The sequence below is a fragment of the Camellia sinensis genome, chromosome 2 (genome assembly GCF_055761805.1).
Source record: "Camellia sinensis isolate YWXY chromosome 2, ASM5576180v1, whole genome shotgun sequence".
Lineage (NCBI taxonomy): Eukaryota > Viridiplantae > Streptophyta > Magnoliopsida > Ericales > Theaceae > Camellia > Camellia sinensis.
In genome coordinates this window covers 123,529,959-123,546,826 of record NC_138962.1, presented here as the reverse complement: position 1 = coordinate 123,546,826, position 16,868 = coordinate 123,529,959, and the positions used below count along the sequence as shown (strand labels likewise).

The following is a 16,868-nucleotide window of genomic DNA, read 5'->3' as shown; positions in this document are numbered from 1 at the left end:
TGTTCTTACAGATGGTGTGCCTATTGGTTGTGTTGGTATTTTTTGGTAGTCATTTTGGTGATTGATTGAGAAAAACTTAGTGCTTGTTTGGTATAGCACATGCTATTTGGATCACAATTATCTTATTTGGGTCATAATCATCTCTCTATCACATCACTTCAAGCCCAATTCATATTTCATGTTTTTTTTTTCGTAAAAAGTCAAAAAGTATACTAATCTAACGCTTTCCAAATAACCCTTTAAATTTATGTATTGTCTGATATTTTCATTTTGTTAATGTTTTTAATGTATTACTCCTAGTCTTCTTTGTCCACATCCTTGATGGCAACGCAACTAGGGGCAAAATATTTTTTTTGACTTCACATTATGTTAGTTTCTTTTTTTATTTTTTATTTGTTATTTTTTGTTATTTTTTGTTATCCCCTAATGGGTGGTGTTGGATATTTTATAGAGAAAATGTGGGGATATATTTTCTGAGTACCAACACGTGGCCAAGGTGACGCCGACGTGTTAGCTGAAGTGCCACGTGTTCTGGTCGTGACGCCAAGGTTATCTCGGCTAAGCCGAGGTTATCTCCAAAGATATCAGAATCCGGGATAAGCGGATAAGGGACAAAAATCCTAGAGTGAGGAAGAACTTCAACCTGGATAAGGATAAAGCTCTTAGAGAGTTTATCTTTATCTAATGGAGAGTCTAAGATAAGCACTAAGTAGAAGTTCATTGAAGCTAGGCTTCTATTGGGACTGCGTTTGTGTTGGCTATAAAAGAAAGGCACCCACATGGGTCTAAGGTACGCAATTTATACTTTGAACAGTGAGTTAAGCACTCGATTTATCTTTTAGAGATAACTAACTTGATCGTCGGAGTGCCCCCGGGTGGACGAACCACCGCCAGAATCCCTTCTTTCTGTTACAGGTCAATCAGGCGCCATCTATTTTGCCAGTGCTCTCTAGCTGAATACTGAGTTGGCAGTGTGGTCAGAAATTGACACACACAATTTGGCGTCGTCTGTAGAAAAAAAAGGAGAATAGATGGCCAGCGACGGACAGAGGGATAAGGTTGGGGATGAAACCCCTGCTGGGAACGGTAAACACGTTGATCCTAATATGGAGGAAGATGGTTGCAACGAGGAGACTCAGAACCAGAATCACGGAAAGAAAGACGTCGGCCAGGATGGCGACGTGCCAAAGAAACCAAATCGAAGTGGGTACTACAACGAGGACCACCTCCAGGTATGGAGGGATAAATGCCTGCGGAAGGACGAAGAGGTGAAAGAGATGGCGAACAAATTGGCAGACCAGCAATCGATCGTCAATTTTATGATGCAAAACAACGTCATGCAGCCACCGTTTCCGCTGCAAGACACGCCGATTCTAGCGGCCAATGCCCAGAAGGAAGGGAAGAAAACAATCCCTATAGCCCCCCAGCACACCAGGAGTGAAAGACACTCTCACTGGCCTTCAAGGGAGGTCGGGCGAGGAGAGTCGATGAGGGAAGAATCTCGAAGGACACATCGCAACAAGGAGGTAGACCCCAAAGAACATCGGCATGTTCAAAGGCAGGTGTTGTGCTTCGACATAACTAATGGAGAAAGGTCGAAAAGGGCTCACAACGAAGCTGAAAGTAGTGCACCAAAAAGATTGAAATCAGGAGATAGCCAAGCTCCTGGGTGGACAAAGGAGGACTTGAGAGATTACCTCAAGAGGAAGCAACAAGATGCCGAGGTATTTTCCCCTGTTAAGCCGAAAACACCATTCTCGGCAGAGTTGGACAAATTTGAGGCCCCAAAAAGATTCAGTATGCCGAGGCTCCAGATATACAACGGAAAGTCGGATCCCAACTTCCACGTCGGATTATACCTGAACTCGATGGCACTATACACTGGGAACGAGCGGTTGCTCTGCAAGGTGTTCCCCTCATCCTTCGGGGAGATTGCATCAGATTGGTTTCACAAACTGCCAAATGGAAGTGTGAAGACCTAGGAAGGCTTGGCCGAGATGTTCGTGGCCAGGTTCATGACAAACAAACTACAGCCATTAAGGGTAGACGCTTTGATGGCTTTGAGGATCAGTAAGGATGAAGGCCTTAGGGCCTACACTAAAAGATACTATGAAGTGTTCAATCAAATACCCGAGTGCAATCAAGAGGCAGTGGTCGTATCTTTCAAGAACAGCCTAAAAAATAACTGTCCACTACGCAAGTCTTTCGCAAAGACATTGCCAAAAAGCATGGAAGAGCTAATGGCCAGAATTGAGAAGTATGCTAACGCCGAGGAAGACACGTCAGGAACTAAGGAAACAAAGCAAGAGAAAGAAAACAGCTCGCCGAAACGAGGCCGAGGTAACAACGGATCCAACAAACAAGAGATAGGACTGAGGGCTGCACAGGTAGTCACAACTGTGTTTCGAATCCCAATTCATAAAGTCCTGGACAAAATCTGATCCCAACCCTATTTCAGAGCACTAGCTAGGGTGCTAGGAGAATTTATGGGAAGAAGCCTTGGTAAGAATTGTGCTTACCATAACGAAGATGGGCATATGACTCAGGGTTGCAGAGCCCTGAAGGCACACCTGGAAGACCTGGTAAGGCAAGGCCATTTGAGGGACCTTACAGATGAGGCCAGGACAAGGGAAGAGCAGGCAAGACTGCCTCAAGCACCAGCAGCTCCACCCCCCAGCACAACAACAGCAGGCAGGAGGACCTCAGGTAATTAATGTAATTCACTCGAAGGTCAACGAAAACGAAATACGGGGGGAGACCCAGAAGGTAAAGCACTCACAGCATGTGTACCAGGTCGGGGAAAAACGACATCGGGCCAAGGAGTGCCAGGGAGCAGTAGTGTCCTTTACTAAAGCCGACCTTGAGATGGTACAACATCCACGTAACGATGCCTTGGTAGTATCCCTCCAGGTTGGGAAGTGCCAAGTGAAGCGCATCCTGATTGACCAAGGCAGCTCTTGTGACATCATGTATGTTAGGTGTTACAAGGAACTTGGCCTTCACTTAGACGATATGGAGCAATCCAATAGCCCAATGATCGAGTTCAATGGAACGCAGACATGGCCACTGGAAGTAGCAAGCTTGGAGGTGCAGGCTAGCACTAAGGAGATAAAGACGGAATTCACTATAATCGACACGCCCTCCCCTTACAACGTCATCTTGGAAAGACCATGGTTGCATGCAATGGGAGTCGTTCCCTCAACATTGCATCAATTGTTGCGGTTCCCAATAGAGCATGGGATAGAGGAGGTCAGAGGAGATCAGCTGCAGGCAAAAAACTGCTCCATGACAACAATGAAATCTACCTGCAGCATACGAGAGCCAGAAAGGGCAGAGATCGAAGACGAGGATGTGGAGGTCCTAGATGACGTCGGCAAGGAGCCAACCGGGAAGAGTGAAGAAGCACTGAAGAAAATCCTCGTCCAGCAGGGGGATGACAAACACTTCTTCCTTCTTGGCTCAGGCTTAGCCGAAGAAGAGGAAAAAGAGTTGGAGGCCTTCTTGAGAGCAAACATTGAGGTGTTTTCCTGGACGCCTTACGAAATGCCTGGCATTGATCCCGAGGTCACTTGCCATAAACTAAACGTAGATAGGTCAGCCAAACCTGTAATCCAACGAGCAAGAAGACCGACATTGATGCACGTTGAAGTAGTGGAAGAGGAAATAGACAGGCTTCTGGAAGCCAAAGCCATTCGAGAGGTAGATTACCCGACATAGTTATCAAATACAGTGGTGGTAAAGAAAAATAATGGTAAATGGAGGGTCTGCGTGGACTTTACCAGCTTAAACAAGGCCTGCCCCAAAGACAGTTTTCCTTTACCCAAGATCGACCAATTGGTGGATGCCACTTCAGGGCATGAAAGGATGAGCTTCCTGGATGCCTATAGGGGATACCATCAAATAGCCATGTACCCCCTAGATAAAGAGAAGACTGCGTTTATCACCCCAAAAGGGCTATATTGTTACCGAGTGATGCCTTTTGGGTTGAAAAACGTAGGAGCAACTTACCAGAGATTGGTAACCAAGATGTTCAGACACCTGATTGGCCGAACAATGGAAGTTTACATTGATGATATGGTCGTGAAGACCAAGGAACCTGAAGGTCATTTGGCCGACCCAAAAACAGTCTATGACATCCTTAAAACATATCGGCTCCGACTCAATGCATCAAAGTGTGCATTTGGAGTTGGATCTAATAAGTTCTTGGGATACCTGGTTACCAGAAGGGGCATTGAGGCCAGCCCAGATCAGATCAAGGCCATCCTAGAGTTGAAGAGCCCGACGTCAGCAAAACAGGTATAAATGCTGACTGGAAGGGCTGCAGCCCTGAATAGGTTCATAAGTAGAAGCTCAGACAAGTGCAAACCTTTCTTCAACTTAGTAAAGAAAGTCACAGACTTCTTATAGACCGAGGAATGCGAAGCTGCTTTGGCCGACTTGAAGAAGTATTTGACCACAGCTCCAGTTCTTTCAAATCCAGAACCTGGAGAGGATCTGTTCCTGTATTTGGTAGTTTTGGAACATGCGGTAAGCGCAGTGGTAATCCGAGGAGAAAAAGGGGAACAAAGGACTGTTTACTATGTGAGCAAAACTCTGACTGACGTAGAAACCAGGTACTTACCCCTAGAGAAGTTGGCGCTGGCTTTAGTAATGGCTTCAAAAAAGCTGAACCATTACTTTCAAGCCCATAAAATCGTGGTGCTAACTGAACACCCTTTGAAGTCCCTATTGCAGCAATGAGATCTGACAAGAAAAATGGCCAGATGGGCAGTGGCCCTGGGCTAGTATGACCTTGAGTTCAAACCCAGAACAGCAATCAAAGGCCAAGTTTTGGCCGACTTCGTGCCGAGTTCACGCCAGAATCCATCATACATCAGGCTCCGTTGAGCCGAGGAGAACGATGTCCAAACAAGCAAGGAGGAGCCCAGCCGAGGGCAACGGATCAAAGGAAGGAGAAAAAACTAAGACCCTGCAGCATTTACATCGGCGACTCCTTTTAACTGTTTGTCGACGGGAGTTCAAACCGACAAGGAGCGGGAGCAAAAGTAGTACTGGTATCTCCAGGTGGACAGATATTAGAACAGTCCATTCGTTTAGGGTTCAAGGCCTCAAACAATGAAGCAGAGTATGAAGCACTGATTGCAGGATTGAAACTGGCAGTAGCAGTAGAAGCAGATAAGGTGATAGTCTTCTATGACTCTCAGCTTATAGTCAACCAGACAACAGGCGAGTTCGTAACCCGAGATGAACGTATGTCGGCATACGCAAAGGAAGTAAGCAAGTTGGTGGCCTTGTTTCAGAATTGCCGACTACAATAGGTCAATTGAGATGACAACAGTCACGCCGATGCCCTGGCCAACCTGGCTAGTGCAATACAACCTGGAAAGGCAAGGATGATAATGGTTGACTACTTGTCGGGCCCGAGCATCAAACCACTGACCACAGAGCGTGAAGCAATGTGTGTGGACATGGGATCAAGCTGGATGGACGCAATAATAGCATTCCTGAAAGAAGGAAAACTACCAGATGATCACAAGGAGGCACACAAGATCAGACTGAAGTCAGCAAGATTCAGTCTGACAGCAGAAGGACATCTCTACAGAAGATCCTTCACTGGACCCCTTTTGAGGTGTGTACATCCTTTAAAAGTTGAAGATTTTTTATACGAAATACATGAAGGAATATGTGGAAGTTACGCAGGGGGCAGATCACTTGTCCACAGGGCCATTACCCAAGGGTATTGGTGGCCTTACATGAAGAAAGATGCAAAATCCTATGTCAAGAAGTGTGAGAAGTGCCAAAGGTTTGCACCATTGATACACCAACCAATAGCAGACCTGAACCCAGTATCCAGTCCTTGGTCGTTTGCCCAATGGGGCATGGATCTTGTTGGAAAACTACCCCAAACAACTGGGCAAAGGAAGTACCTGCTGGTAGCAACAGATTACTTCACCAAATGGATAGAAGCTGAACCCCTTGCCAAGATCTGAGATGTGGACGTGAAGAACTTCATATGGAAAAACATCATCACTAGATTTGGGATTCCAAGAGCAATAGTTGCCGACAATGAAACACAATTTGACAGTAACCTAATCAAAATCTTCTGCGCAAAATTCAAGATCAAGAATTATTTTTCAATCCCAAGCTTTCCTCAAAGTAATGGACAAGCAAAACCATCAAACAAAGTCATCGTGGACGGGATTAAGAAGAGGCTACAAGCAACAAAGGGGAAATAGGTAAATGAACTACCAAGTGTACTCTGGGCATATTGAACTACGCCAAGAAGATCAACTGGGGAATCCCCATTTGCCATGGCCTACGGCACAGAAACAGTCATTCCTCTTGAAGTCGGCATCCCAGGGATCAGAATCCAGGGAGTAGAGAACGGAACTAATGATGTATTATTAGCCCGAGATCTAGATCTGCTAGAAGAAAGAAAGGAGAGAGCTGCAGTTCAGCTGGCAACATACCAGCAGCAGCTTGCCAAGGCTTACAATAAGAAGGTCAACCCAAGGGAGTTTCAAATCGGTGACCTTGTCTTGAGAAAAGTCGTCGGCAACAAGAAGGATCCCAGAGAGGGCAAGCTTGGCCCAAATTGGGAGGGACCCTATAGAATCATCTCGGTACTGGGAAATGGGGCATATCGGCTTGAAGATAATGAGGGTAAAGAGTTGCCAAGGCCCTAGAATACGTGCAATCTTAAGTTTTTTTATGATTAAATTTTCTTATTCTTTGTTGTTAGCCAAAGTAATAAATAAAGCTTATTTTTTACACTTATGATTGATAAAATAATTGATGATGTTTCTAGAATACATGCCTAATGAGAACCTAAGTAGAACTTAAGTTCACATTAGGGGGCAGAAAGTTGGAAAATGGTTCCTGGCAAGGTAGAATATACAAGCTAAAATTAGTTTAACACTTATTGAAATTTGTGAAAAATTTACAAATTGAAGTTAGACCGAGATCAGGCTTAACACTTGTTGAAATTTATGAAAAATTTACAAGTTGAAGTTAAACTAAGGTTATATCTAACACTTGTTGAAATTTGTGAAAAATTTACAAGTTGAAGTTAGACCAAGATCATGTTTAACACTTGTTGAAATTTGTGAAAAATTTACAGGTTGAAGTTAGACCGAGATCATATTTAACACTTGTTGAAATTTGTGAAAAATTTACAAGTTGATGTTAAACTAAGGTTATATCTAACACTTGTTGAAATTTGTGAAAAATTTACAAGTTGAAGTTAGACCGAGATCATGTTTAACACTTGTTGAAATTTGTGAAAAATTTACAGGTTGAAGTTAGACCGAGATCATATTTAACACTTGTTGAAATTTGTGAAAAATTTACAAGTTGAAGTTAAACTAAGGTTATATCTAACACTTGTTGAAATTTATGAGAAATTTACAAGTTGAAGTTAGACCGAGATCATGTTTAACACTTGTTGAAATTTGTGAAAAATTTACAAGTTGAAGTTAAACTAAGGTTATGTCTAACACTTGTTGAAAATTGTAAAAAAATTTACAAGTTAAGGCCAAGGTTGTATTAAACCGAGTACTTATGTACTTGCCGATATAAACCGTTGGTGGGTATAGCTGAGGTATTTCACCCCAAGAAAATTACGCAGTTAAAGTGTGCATTGAAGATATGCGAAATATTCTAAGTATGGAATCATACAAGAGCAGTAAAGAGAAGACAAAGATACAAGCATTCAGGAAAGGAAGTTGTATTAATATTCAAAAGATGACATGTCGGCCAAAGCTTACAGTTGTTCCAAAAAGAAAAAAAACAAAAGTACAAAATATAAAGGAAAAGGACATCAAAATTAAGACTCTTCGGCAACACCAGATGGTTGGGTTTGAAGTTCAGAAGACTGCTAGGAGGACATCTCGGCAGCCTTCTCAGTCGCGAGCTTGGCATCTATTTCTTGAAGGGTTTGATCGAGGCTCTTGTCGGCGAGAGGCATGTTCGATGATGCCTTCTTAGGAGTAGCATCCTTGGAAACCTCCTCACCCTCCTCATCTTGAGTCAAGTCCAGGACTTGCTCATTTGGAGTAGGGCCCTTGGCCCTAGCAGCTTCCTTTGACTTCCTCACCAAAGCTTCCTCCTCAAACTCAGAATCGTCGTCGGATTGGCTTGGAGTTTGAGAGAATTATAGGGCGAGGACGTCGATGTTCCTGAGGGGGGAGTCCTTGGGGATTTCAAGCTTTTTCAGCAAAGTTATCCAACCAAGGGTGAAACCCTTGTTGCATGCCTGCTTCACCTATTTTTCGTAATCCGCCGTGACATCGGCCACCTCCTAGCGTATGCCTTTTCGTCTGCGGCCTTGACCTTGGCAGCTTTGGTGGCCAAGGCGTCTTGGAGTTCCTTCTAGGCCTTGGCTGTCTTCTCTTCGGCTTCTTTCCTCTGGGCCTCAAGGACCTTGTTTATGGCCTCAACGGCATCCACTTTTTCTTCGGCCACATCCTTGGCCTTGACAACAGCCTTGGCCTAGTCTGCCAAAGTCTTGGCCTGCAGACTAGCAACCTCCCTAGTCTTGTCAGCCAACGCCTTTCTTGTCTCAAAAGGCTGCATTGAGAAGGAGTGGGTGTGCTGGATTGCCTGAAGAAAAATGGACAGAGCAGAAGTTATTGAGAAATTTTCTAAGTATAAAATAGAGAGAAAAATTACTAAAAAAAGGTGGCTTACTTTAGCAGAGTGCTGTAGTATCAAGGCAAAGTTTTCATATTCAGCCATCTCGGCATTGCGGTCGAGATCCCCTAGGAGGAACAAGGCTGTAGTAAGGGCAACACCGACGTTGATGTCGTCGGCACTATCATCGACTTTGACTGGCCTATTTTCCAAAGTAATGGGTGGAGCCCAGGGGGCACCAGACTTTATGGAGCCCGACGCTGTGGCTAACTCTGACCTCAGCCTTTTGGAATAAGTTGATTAAGATGGTTCGACATTGGCGGGCCTCTTCTCGGCAGCAGAAGAGGTCTTCTCACTCTCAGCCAATTTTGAAATTGGCATGGTGTCCTCAATATCAATCCGAGTCACCGTTGCCTTTGGCTGAACCTTTTTTATCCTTTTTTTCGGCTTTGGCTGAGATGGTGCTGGTTCAGCGTCAACAGTGGTCGGGATGTTGGCCAAGAGGTCCTTAGCAACTTCTTTCTGACGGCCTATCTCAGCGGCAAAAATTGTTCGGCATCGTTGACGGCGTTAAGATAGTGGGATCAGAGATGGAGCCGAGGTTGACGGCTGCTCTGCTGGATCAGAGGTCGATCCTTGATTTGGCCGAGATGTGGAGGCAGCTTGAGGAGTTGTGGCAGAAGAGAGAGATTGGCTTTTCTTCCTCTTTGGGACGCCGGGGAGTACTGATTTGTAGGTTGGGATAAAGTTGAATACCAAGGGGGCTTTGCGCTTGTAAACTGGCAGATTCAGTAGCTTCTTCAAATCCCTGCTGGGGAAGAAGGACTTGCGGAAGCCCTTTGGTGGCTGAGGAAGAACTGCAAAAAAAAGAAAAGCACAGACGTTTGAACATACAAGAAGAATAAGTCTTAAACTGCTTGAAAAAGTAAGTCCGTGTAAAAATTAACCCTTACCATTACCCTCTACAAAAACTGTTCGACTGAGAGGGTAGAAGTGGAGGTCCTCATCTGGAGCAAACTCCCAGTTGCCCAAGACGATGAAATAATCGTCTCCGACACCCTTGTTTGAATCTGGGAGGTCAGCAATGATCTTGTACTCAGTAGACCTCGGCTTGAGGTAGTAGACATGGCCTTTTTTTGATTTTAGGTGACACATGGTGTAGTAGTATTGAATATTAGCTAAAGTGACCCTAGCGTTCTCTTGTTTTGCTAAAGCTATTATACCATTAATAACTCGGTAAGAATTAATGGCAAGCTGCATTGGGTTCAATTTGTAGAAATGGAGAACTTCTCGAAAAAGGGTGTCTAAAGGAAACCTAAGTCCACATTCAATAAAGGCAACAACAGGGAAGGGCATGAGGTTCACATCGGGCATAACGGAATCTTCCTCCCCTGCCAACCTAAGGTGGACGTCGGCAGGGATGGAAAACTCCCGCCTAAAGTATTCTAATTTGGTCAGGGTGTCTACCCTATGCTTCCACATACCCATGATGTCAGCTTAACTGAAGGAGATGGATTTCAGAAGGAAGTGTTCTGGAGGGTTTTAGGGATCTCGGCTAAAGCCTAAAAATACACAGAATCTGTGGGGAATCGTTTCAGTTTCCCTAAAAATTTATGGGTTCTACAAACAAATCCCAAACCTAGATCTATGGAAACGAGGATTGAAGGCACGAATCTGGAAAAGTCACAGAAAACAGGAAAACAAGAATATGTTTCAGAATCAAGAACAATGGTGAACTATCAAGTAAACGGTGACAAAATGTGCACAAGGGCGCGAGACCAAGGACAGTGGCAAAAATTAACAAGTGTGTGAACAGTGTGAATTCAAGAAACAGATGGGGCAAAAACAGAATCATGAGACAAACATATAGTGGAAAGCAAGATACAAGTTGAAATATCAAAGATATGAGCAGAATTACAGAGGCAAAGCAGTGGAGTTCAGTAAAACAAAAAAGAAACTGAAACAAGAAGTTAAATCGGGAAGAAACAGTAAGTCATCGAAGAAAATAAGCCAGAGTTGAGTTCGCCGGGATCAAGCGGTAGCCGGAAGCAAGGAAATACGGCAGAAGCCTCGCCGGAGGAGAGAGTCAGGCTGGTCGCAGAAAGCTTCGTGAAAGCAGCAATGGAGGACTTGGGAGAAAAAGCTAGAGAGAGAAAAAAACTTCAGAAATAACGATGTAAAGTGAAAAGACGAAGAGAGAGAACACTGGTTTTGTTAAAAACGCGAAAAGGCGGCAAAATGGAATTGATGAGCCTAGAATGACGAATTTGTCAGATGGCACACGTAGGCGCGAGACAACTTACAGGCGCGTATCGAATACGATCAAATGAAGAGAAGACACGTGACAAAAACGGTTGATGTATTTTGCATAACAGCTCACATGCGTAATAAAACTCTTGGAGTTCTTGGTTTAATGAAAGCAATGACATCGGCTGATAGGAAAATCCCGGCTAAATAAACTCGAATAAGCTTGGTTAAAGATTCTAAAACCTTGATGAGACAAGATTGCAAGACCTGGTTGTGTGAAGCCGATGTATTATGACCTCAGTAAATGGATAAAACAGCAAGATAGCCGACATCCTATACGATATAACAATATAGGTTCCATCACCTCAGGATGCCGTGGTAATAGAACCTAGGGGGTAGTTGTGGGGATATATTTTCTAAGTACCAACACGTGGCCAAGGTGACGCTGACGTGTCAGTCGAGGTGCCACGTGTCCTAGTTGTGACGCCGAGGTTATCTCTGAAGATATCGGAATCCGGGATAAGCGGATAAGGGACAAGAATCCTAGAGTGAGGAAGAACTTCAGCCTAGATAAGGATAAAGCTCTTAGAGAGTTTATCTTTATCTAATGGAGAGTCCAGGATAAGCACTGAGTAGAAGTCCATTAAAGCTAGGCTTCTATTGGGACTGAGTTTGTGTTGGCTATAAAAGAAAGGCATCCCCATAGGTCTAAGGTATAGGGCTGAGCAAGGAATCCGTGAAATTCGTAATCCGATCCAGTCTAGTCCAATCCAGTAGGTTTGGATTGATTTTTTGAATCCGTGGTTTGGTTCCGGATTGAAAAATTAAAAATCCGTAGTTCACGGATTGGTTCCGGATTGGAACCGATCCGGACCTTATATAAATAGTCTATATTTTTATTATACACCCTCATGCATAGTATTTTCTCTTATTTCATATAAAACTTAAATCCAAGCCTAAACTTGCATAGTATCTTCTTTTATTATTTTTGTTTGCTAGTTTTTAGTGTTAATTTGTAATGGTCTAAATACTTATGGTGGAACTAATTTTCTTATGATTGTTTAAATTCTAAAACAATTTGTCGCTATTATGAAAAGACATGTTGCTATTGTGAAACTAATATGGTACTATACTTATATTTTTATGAAATTAAAGTCTTATATATTTTTTTTTGTTATTTAATTATGCAAATCTGTGGTCCTAAATCGATCAAATCCGTGTTTAAATGGATTGGTTCGGATGGGTTCCATGATTTAAATGGATTTGATTGGTTCCAATTTTTCAGGATCCGTAGATAACGGATTGGTCCTGGTTTTACTCCAATCCGGGCCATGCTCACCCCTACTAAGGTACGCAAATTATACTCTGAACAGTAAGTTAAGCAATTGATTTATCTTTGAGAGATAACTGACTTGATCGTCGGAGTGCCCTCGGGTGGACGAACCACCGCCGGAATCTCTTCTTTTTATTGCAGGTCAATCAGGCGCCATCTATTCTGTCAGTGCTCTCCAGCTAAATACTGAGTTAACAGTGTGGTCAGAAATTGACACATACAAAAAACTATAGAGTTGTACATAGCCGTAGTTTTCTGGGGCATGTCCCCTTGCAAGTATGTGTATTCCATTCATAATATATTTTTTATTATTTATTTAAGTCAAATTAAAATTAATTTGGAATTTTTTTATGAAATAACTCCTTTATATCTTATTTCCGTTCAACCAAACACTACACAAACACGTGAGTCTCATGTATTGCTCCCTAACCTCACTTCAGATGGGATGCCCACAAAGGGAAAACAGCTGACCAGACACATTGGTTTGAGTGTGTATGAAAGCGCAAACACACACACCTGTTGAAATTTTCATGTCCTGTTCGTTTGGATTTTCTCTGTGCAAAGGCTGCAAGAAAAAAATGGCCACTCGCAGAGTGCCAGACGTTGTTCCTCCTCCTTCTGAAGACTCTGAAAGACTCAAGACTGCTTTCAGGGGTCTGTCTCTCTCTCTCTCTCCACCTTCCTTCTCTATTGTTGTGGGGGTTTCCTTGATTTTCTTTCTCTAATTGAAAATATAGACTCTTTTTTTGGATGTTAGGTATATTTTCTGTTCTGTTGTTTCATTACTTTGAATTTTCTGATATGGGTCATCAAAATCAATGGATAATTGTATGCATGCCTTTATATTTCTATATATATGCTTCTATCTTACAAGGGCCAAAGAAACATGGAGACATGAATGTTTCTTGAAGTTTCTTGATTTCTTTTAATTGTTAGGATGGGGAACGAACGAGAAGACAATCATAAGGGTGTTGGGGCATAGAAATGCAAACCAAAGGAGGAAAATCAGAGAAACGTATGAGCAGATTTACAAGGAATCTCTGATTGATCAACTCCATTCTGAGCTCTCTGGTGATTTTAGGGTATATTTTCTTTATTTTTTTTTCTTTATACCCCCAACCCAATATTATTCTAATCCAAAATGCATTTTCCAATCCTCAATTTCAGCTCATAAAATAATAAACCCCCAATCTTCAATTTTTTTTTTTTTTTTTTGGTTGTTGTTTCAATTCCTAATTTTGTTTTAGCCCTTCTTAATTTTAGCAGAAAAGGCCACAGTCAATTTTAACCAAGTTTTAACGAGATAGATGCTGGATTCATGGCAGTTTTACTGACCAACTTGACTGCCTTATTCAAAAAGTTCAAATTCCATGAAGTCCATTTATCTTTCAAATGTTAAACTCTAAACTGGCTTGAAAAATCCTGAAAAGATTTTTGAAATCATCACTATTTTACACTTAACTATGATCTAGGTGCGTATTGGGATAAGGGGTTACATATTAATTCTAAAACATCTCTAGGTGTATGACAGTAAGGGGAAGTTGCTGTCGGAAGCATGTGATTTTCGTTCACAGTAAATGATTTTCTACTCCCTCCTGCTTGACTTAGAATTGGCAGAGAAAACATTTCATCTCATCATTCAGAAATGCATCTTCTATCTTGTTAAGGCATCTCTATACATGTCTTTTAATTGAAGCAAATGCATTAACAGGATCTTCATTCTTTCAGTGAGATTGTAAATGGATGTGGTTTGCATTCAAAGAAGGGAGTGTATTTAGAGTAAAGTGAAGTGGGAATAGCGGCTCCCTTCCTAAAACGTTGATAAAATATAAAAAATTTGGAGTGAAACTTTGCCTTATAGATTAGATTAGATGCATCTAAAAAGTAAATTTAGATTAGGTATATGAAAGAAGTAAACAAATTTGACTATAATATTACAAAAAAGTTTTGACTACAAACAAAAAAAACACAAGACCCAAAAAAACTCAAAAACTAGTTTTGAAAACTCATAACCAAACAAGTTTTAAATTCAATTTTCTAAAAACTATTTTCAAAATATACAACTCAAAAACTAGTTTGAAAACTCATAGCGAAAAAGATTTTGAAAACTAATTTCAATACTAAACTAAACGCACCCCAAGGCTTTATTTTCTTATAATTGAATCAAGAGTTGAGTTGATTACAATAAAACTACTACGTTTAAGACCAAATCAGACTTGTTTAATATTAATAGTTTTAATTATATCGCACCTGTTCTAACCTAGTTTTTCATATTCTAATAAATTATTCGTAGTCCTGAGATTGCAGATGATTTTTATTTTAGCAACTTTAATCTGAGATTGCAGAATGCAGTGATATTGTGGACATATGATCCTCCTGAGAGGGATGCGAGGTTGGCTAATAAGGCCCTCAAGTCTGGAAAGCAGAGAATAACTCAACTTCAAGTAATAGTTGAAATAGCATGTGCGACATCTCCTCACCATCTCATGGCAGTAAGGCAGGCCTACTGTTCTCTCTTTGATTGCTCACTTGAAGAAGACATTTTTGCATCAAATGCCGACCTACCTGTTAGAAAGGTGATGTCAAGTTCACTCACTCTCTCACTCACTCACTCACTCACTAATAATGATATAATGACAATGATAATCATGTAGGGTAGGGTAGGGTAGGGTAGGATATTCACCCGAAAAAGGTAGGGTAGGGTACAACTACAACCAGTAAAGTAGCACTCAGATGTTGTGTTGCAAGCTACAAATTTTGGTTGGAGCTTTTGGAGTCTTATATATGATTGGAGTTGAATATTGTAATGTGGTGGTGGATATTATTGCACCAGGTTCTGGTTGGTTTGGTGAGTTCCTACAGATATGATAGAGAAGTAGTGGATTTGAACATGGCAAATTCAGAGGCAGCTAAGCTACGTGATGCTATTGAAAGAAAGAATCTAGATCATGATGATGTGGTGTGGATACTTAGCACTAGAAATGTTTCTCAACTCAAAGCTACTTTTGAATGCTATCACAAAAACTATGGAAATAACATCTACCAGGTTCAGCTTTGACAGAAAATTAATTATCTGATATATATATATATTTGCTTGATTTATTTAGACAAATATCTTGACAGGACATTAAGAGTTGTGGAAATGGCATTTTGGAGGCTGTATTGAGGGTCGCAATTTGGTGCATGGACTCCCCAGAAAAACACTTTGCTGAGGTAACTGGATACATCTATCTAACTCCTTTAATTTTCTAAATTGTATTTGTTTCTTTCTTAATATTATTGTAGCCACCGACATCAAGAATGTTTTCCTTTCACTAAATAAATATCATCCAATTTGTATTTAAAATTTTTTTTTTTTGGTTTTTAGAGAAGCGTCAAGCTGATTTTTCTTTAAAACCAGAAAAGTATTCCAGAAAAGTAAACCAGAAAATTATTTTTCTTTAATTTTTCTTTCTGTGAAATGTTTTAAATTTCCATTCTTTCTTGCTCGAAATATCACCAGGTTATTAGAGCTTCAATTGTTGGCCTTGGAACTGATGAAGATTCACTAACAAGAGCTATTGTAACTCGAGCTGAAATTGACATGATGAAAATCAGAGGAGAGTATTTCAACGTGAACAAAACTAACCTCGACGATGCAGTTATTGGCGACACTTCAGGATATTACAAGGACTTCTTGATGACCTTGCTTGGAGCAAGAATCTAAGTCTATGTGCCTTTCTGCCTGCCTAGACAAACCCCTCTCTCTTCTCAAACTATATGCTTCATCTATGAACTGGGATTGATTGATTTCATTGTCCTGTTTGGAATAAATTGCAAGTGGTGTGTGCAGAAGAAAATATTCTAGACTTGAAAACCCAATGAGATAGATTACTTTTTTTTTTTTTTTTCATAATGTATTATGCAATTTGATTGTTTGTACATATAATATGATATGATATGATATATGTCATCGATCTGTCATGGGTGCCTCTCAAGTGCACAATTGTTACCAGTTACCGTGTCGTGCCATCAAAAGTGAAAACTCCCTTGTGTTTCCGTTTCGATTTTGTTACTTGGGAGTTTTGATCCCAATTGTTAATCATAGCATGACAACAAAAACCCAGTAAGTACCTTCTTAATATTAAAACATGGACCCTTTTTTCCGTAATTAAATTAAATGGCGAGACTACATTAACCGCCTATGTCATCAAGAGGAGAAGACCCAGTAGTGGAGGGGCGTTGGTTTAGCTCTGGCAATTTCCAACGCTCAAGCAACTTTCCAGCAATTTCCGGCATGATGTAAAAAACACTTTCGAAGTCTAGATCTAAATTTTTTGTCTAGAAAAAGGGATTTGAGAGTTTCTCTTCCGATTTTTAGCACAGATTTTTAGATTTTCAACACCCACAATGATTCCCTCTCTTTAAATCCCCAGCTCTTATTGTTATGGGTGTTCTTCTTCTTAACTCTAGCTTTCGACGACGGCGGGGCTAAGCTTCTTGTAGATATAGATTTTGTTTTCCAAACCACATCTATGAGTAATGATTTTTAATTACCGCCGTTGGTTTTTTGATGAATTTCTTAGTTTATTGTCGTAGTTTAGTAGGTTTTCTTGTTTGATCATTTTGTTTTCCCTTTAAGTGTTTTTTATGATAATTTTTATTTTAATATAACTGC

At 41.2% G+C, this 16,868-nt stretch overlaps 1 protein-coding gene across 2 annotated transcripts; it reads left to right on the top strand.

Moving 5' to 3' along the window:
- Nucleotides 1-12,600: 12,600 nt before the first annotated feature.
- On the top strand, nt 12,601-16,205 carry ANNAT3 (annexin 3). Of its 2 annotated transcripts, none has more exons than XM_028257715.2 (6): nt 12,601-12,865; nt 13,148-13,293; nt 14,557-14,787; nt 15,045-15,257; nt 15,335-15,424; nt 15,714-16,205. In XM_028257715.2, the coding sequence occupies exons 1-6, from the start codon at nt 12,706-12,708 to the stop codon at nt 15,915-15,917; spliced, it is 1,044 nt and encodes a 347-aa protein (XP_028113516.2). In that variant the 5' UTR covers nt 12,601-12,705; the 3' UTR covers nt 15,918-16,205. The 2 variants fall into 2 exon arrangements, with proteins under 2 accessions (XP_028113516.2, XP_028113523.2); XM_028257722.2 differs by having other exon boundaries at nt 12,606-12,968.
- Nucleotides 16,206-16,868: the final 663 nt, after the last annotated feature.

What these genes read in the sequence shown, in the direction of transcription:
- ANNAT3 (XM_028257715.2), top strand. Translation starts at nt 12,706, where the DNA reads ATGAAAGCGCAAACACACACACCTGTTGAAATTTTCATGTCCTGTTCG. An exon ending in ACTCAAGACTGCTTTCAGGG is followed by an intron (nt 12,866 to 13,147) that starts GTCTGTCTCTCT and finishes TTTAATTGTTAG; the next exon opens with GATGGGGAACGAACGAGAAG. An exon ending in ATGGAAATAACATCTACCAG is followed by an intron (nt 15,258 to 15,334) that starts GTTCAGCTTTGA and finishes ATATCTTGACAG; the next exon opens with GACATTAAGAGTTGTGGAAA.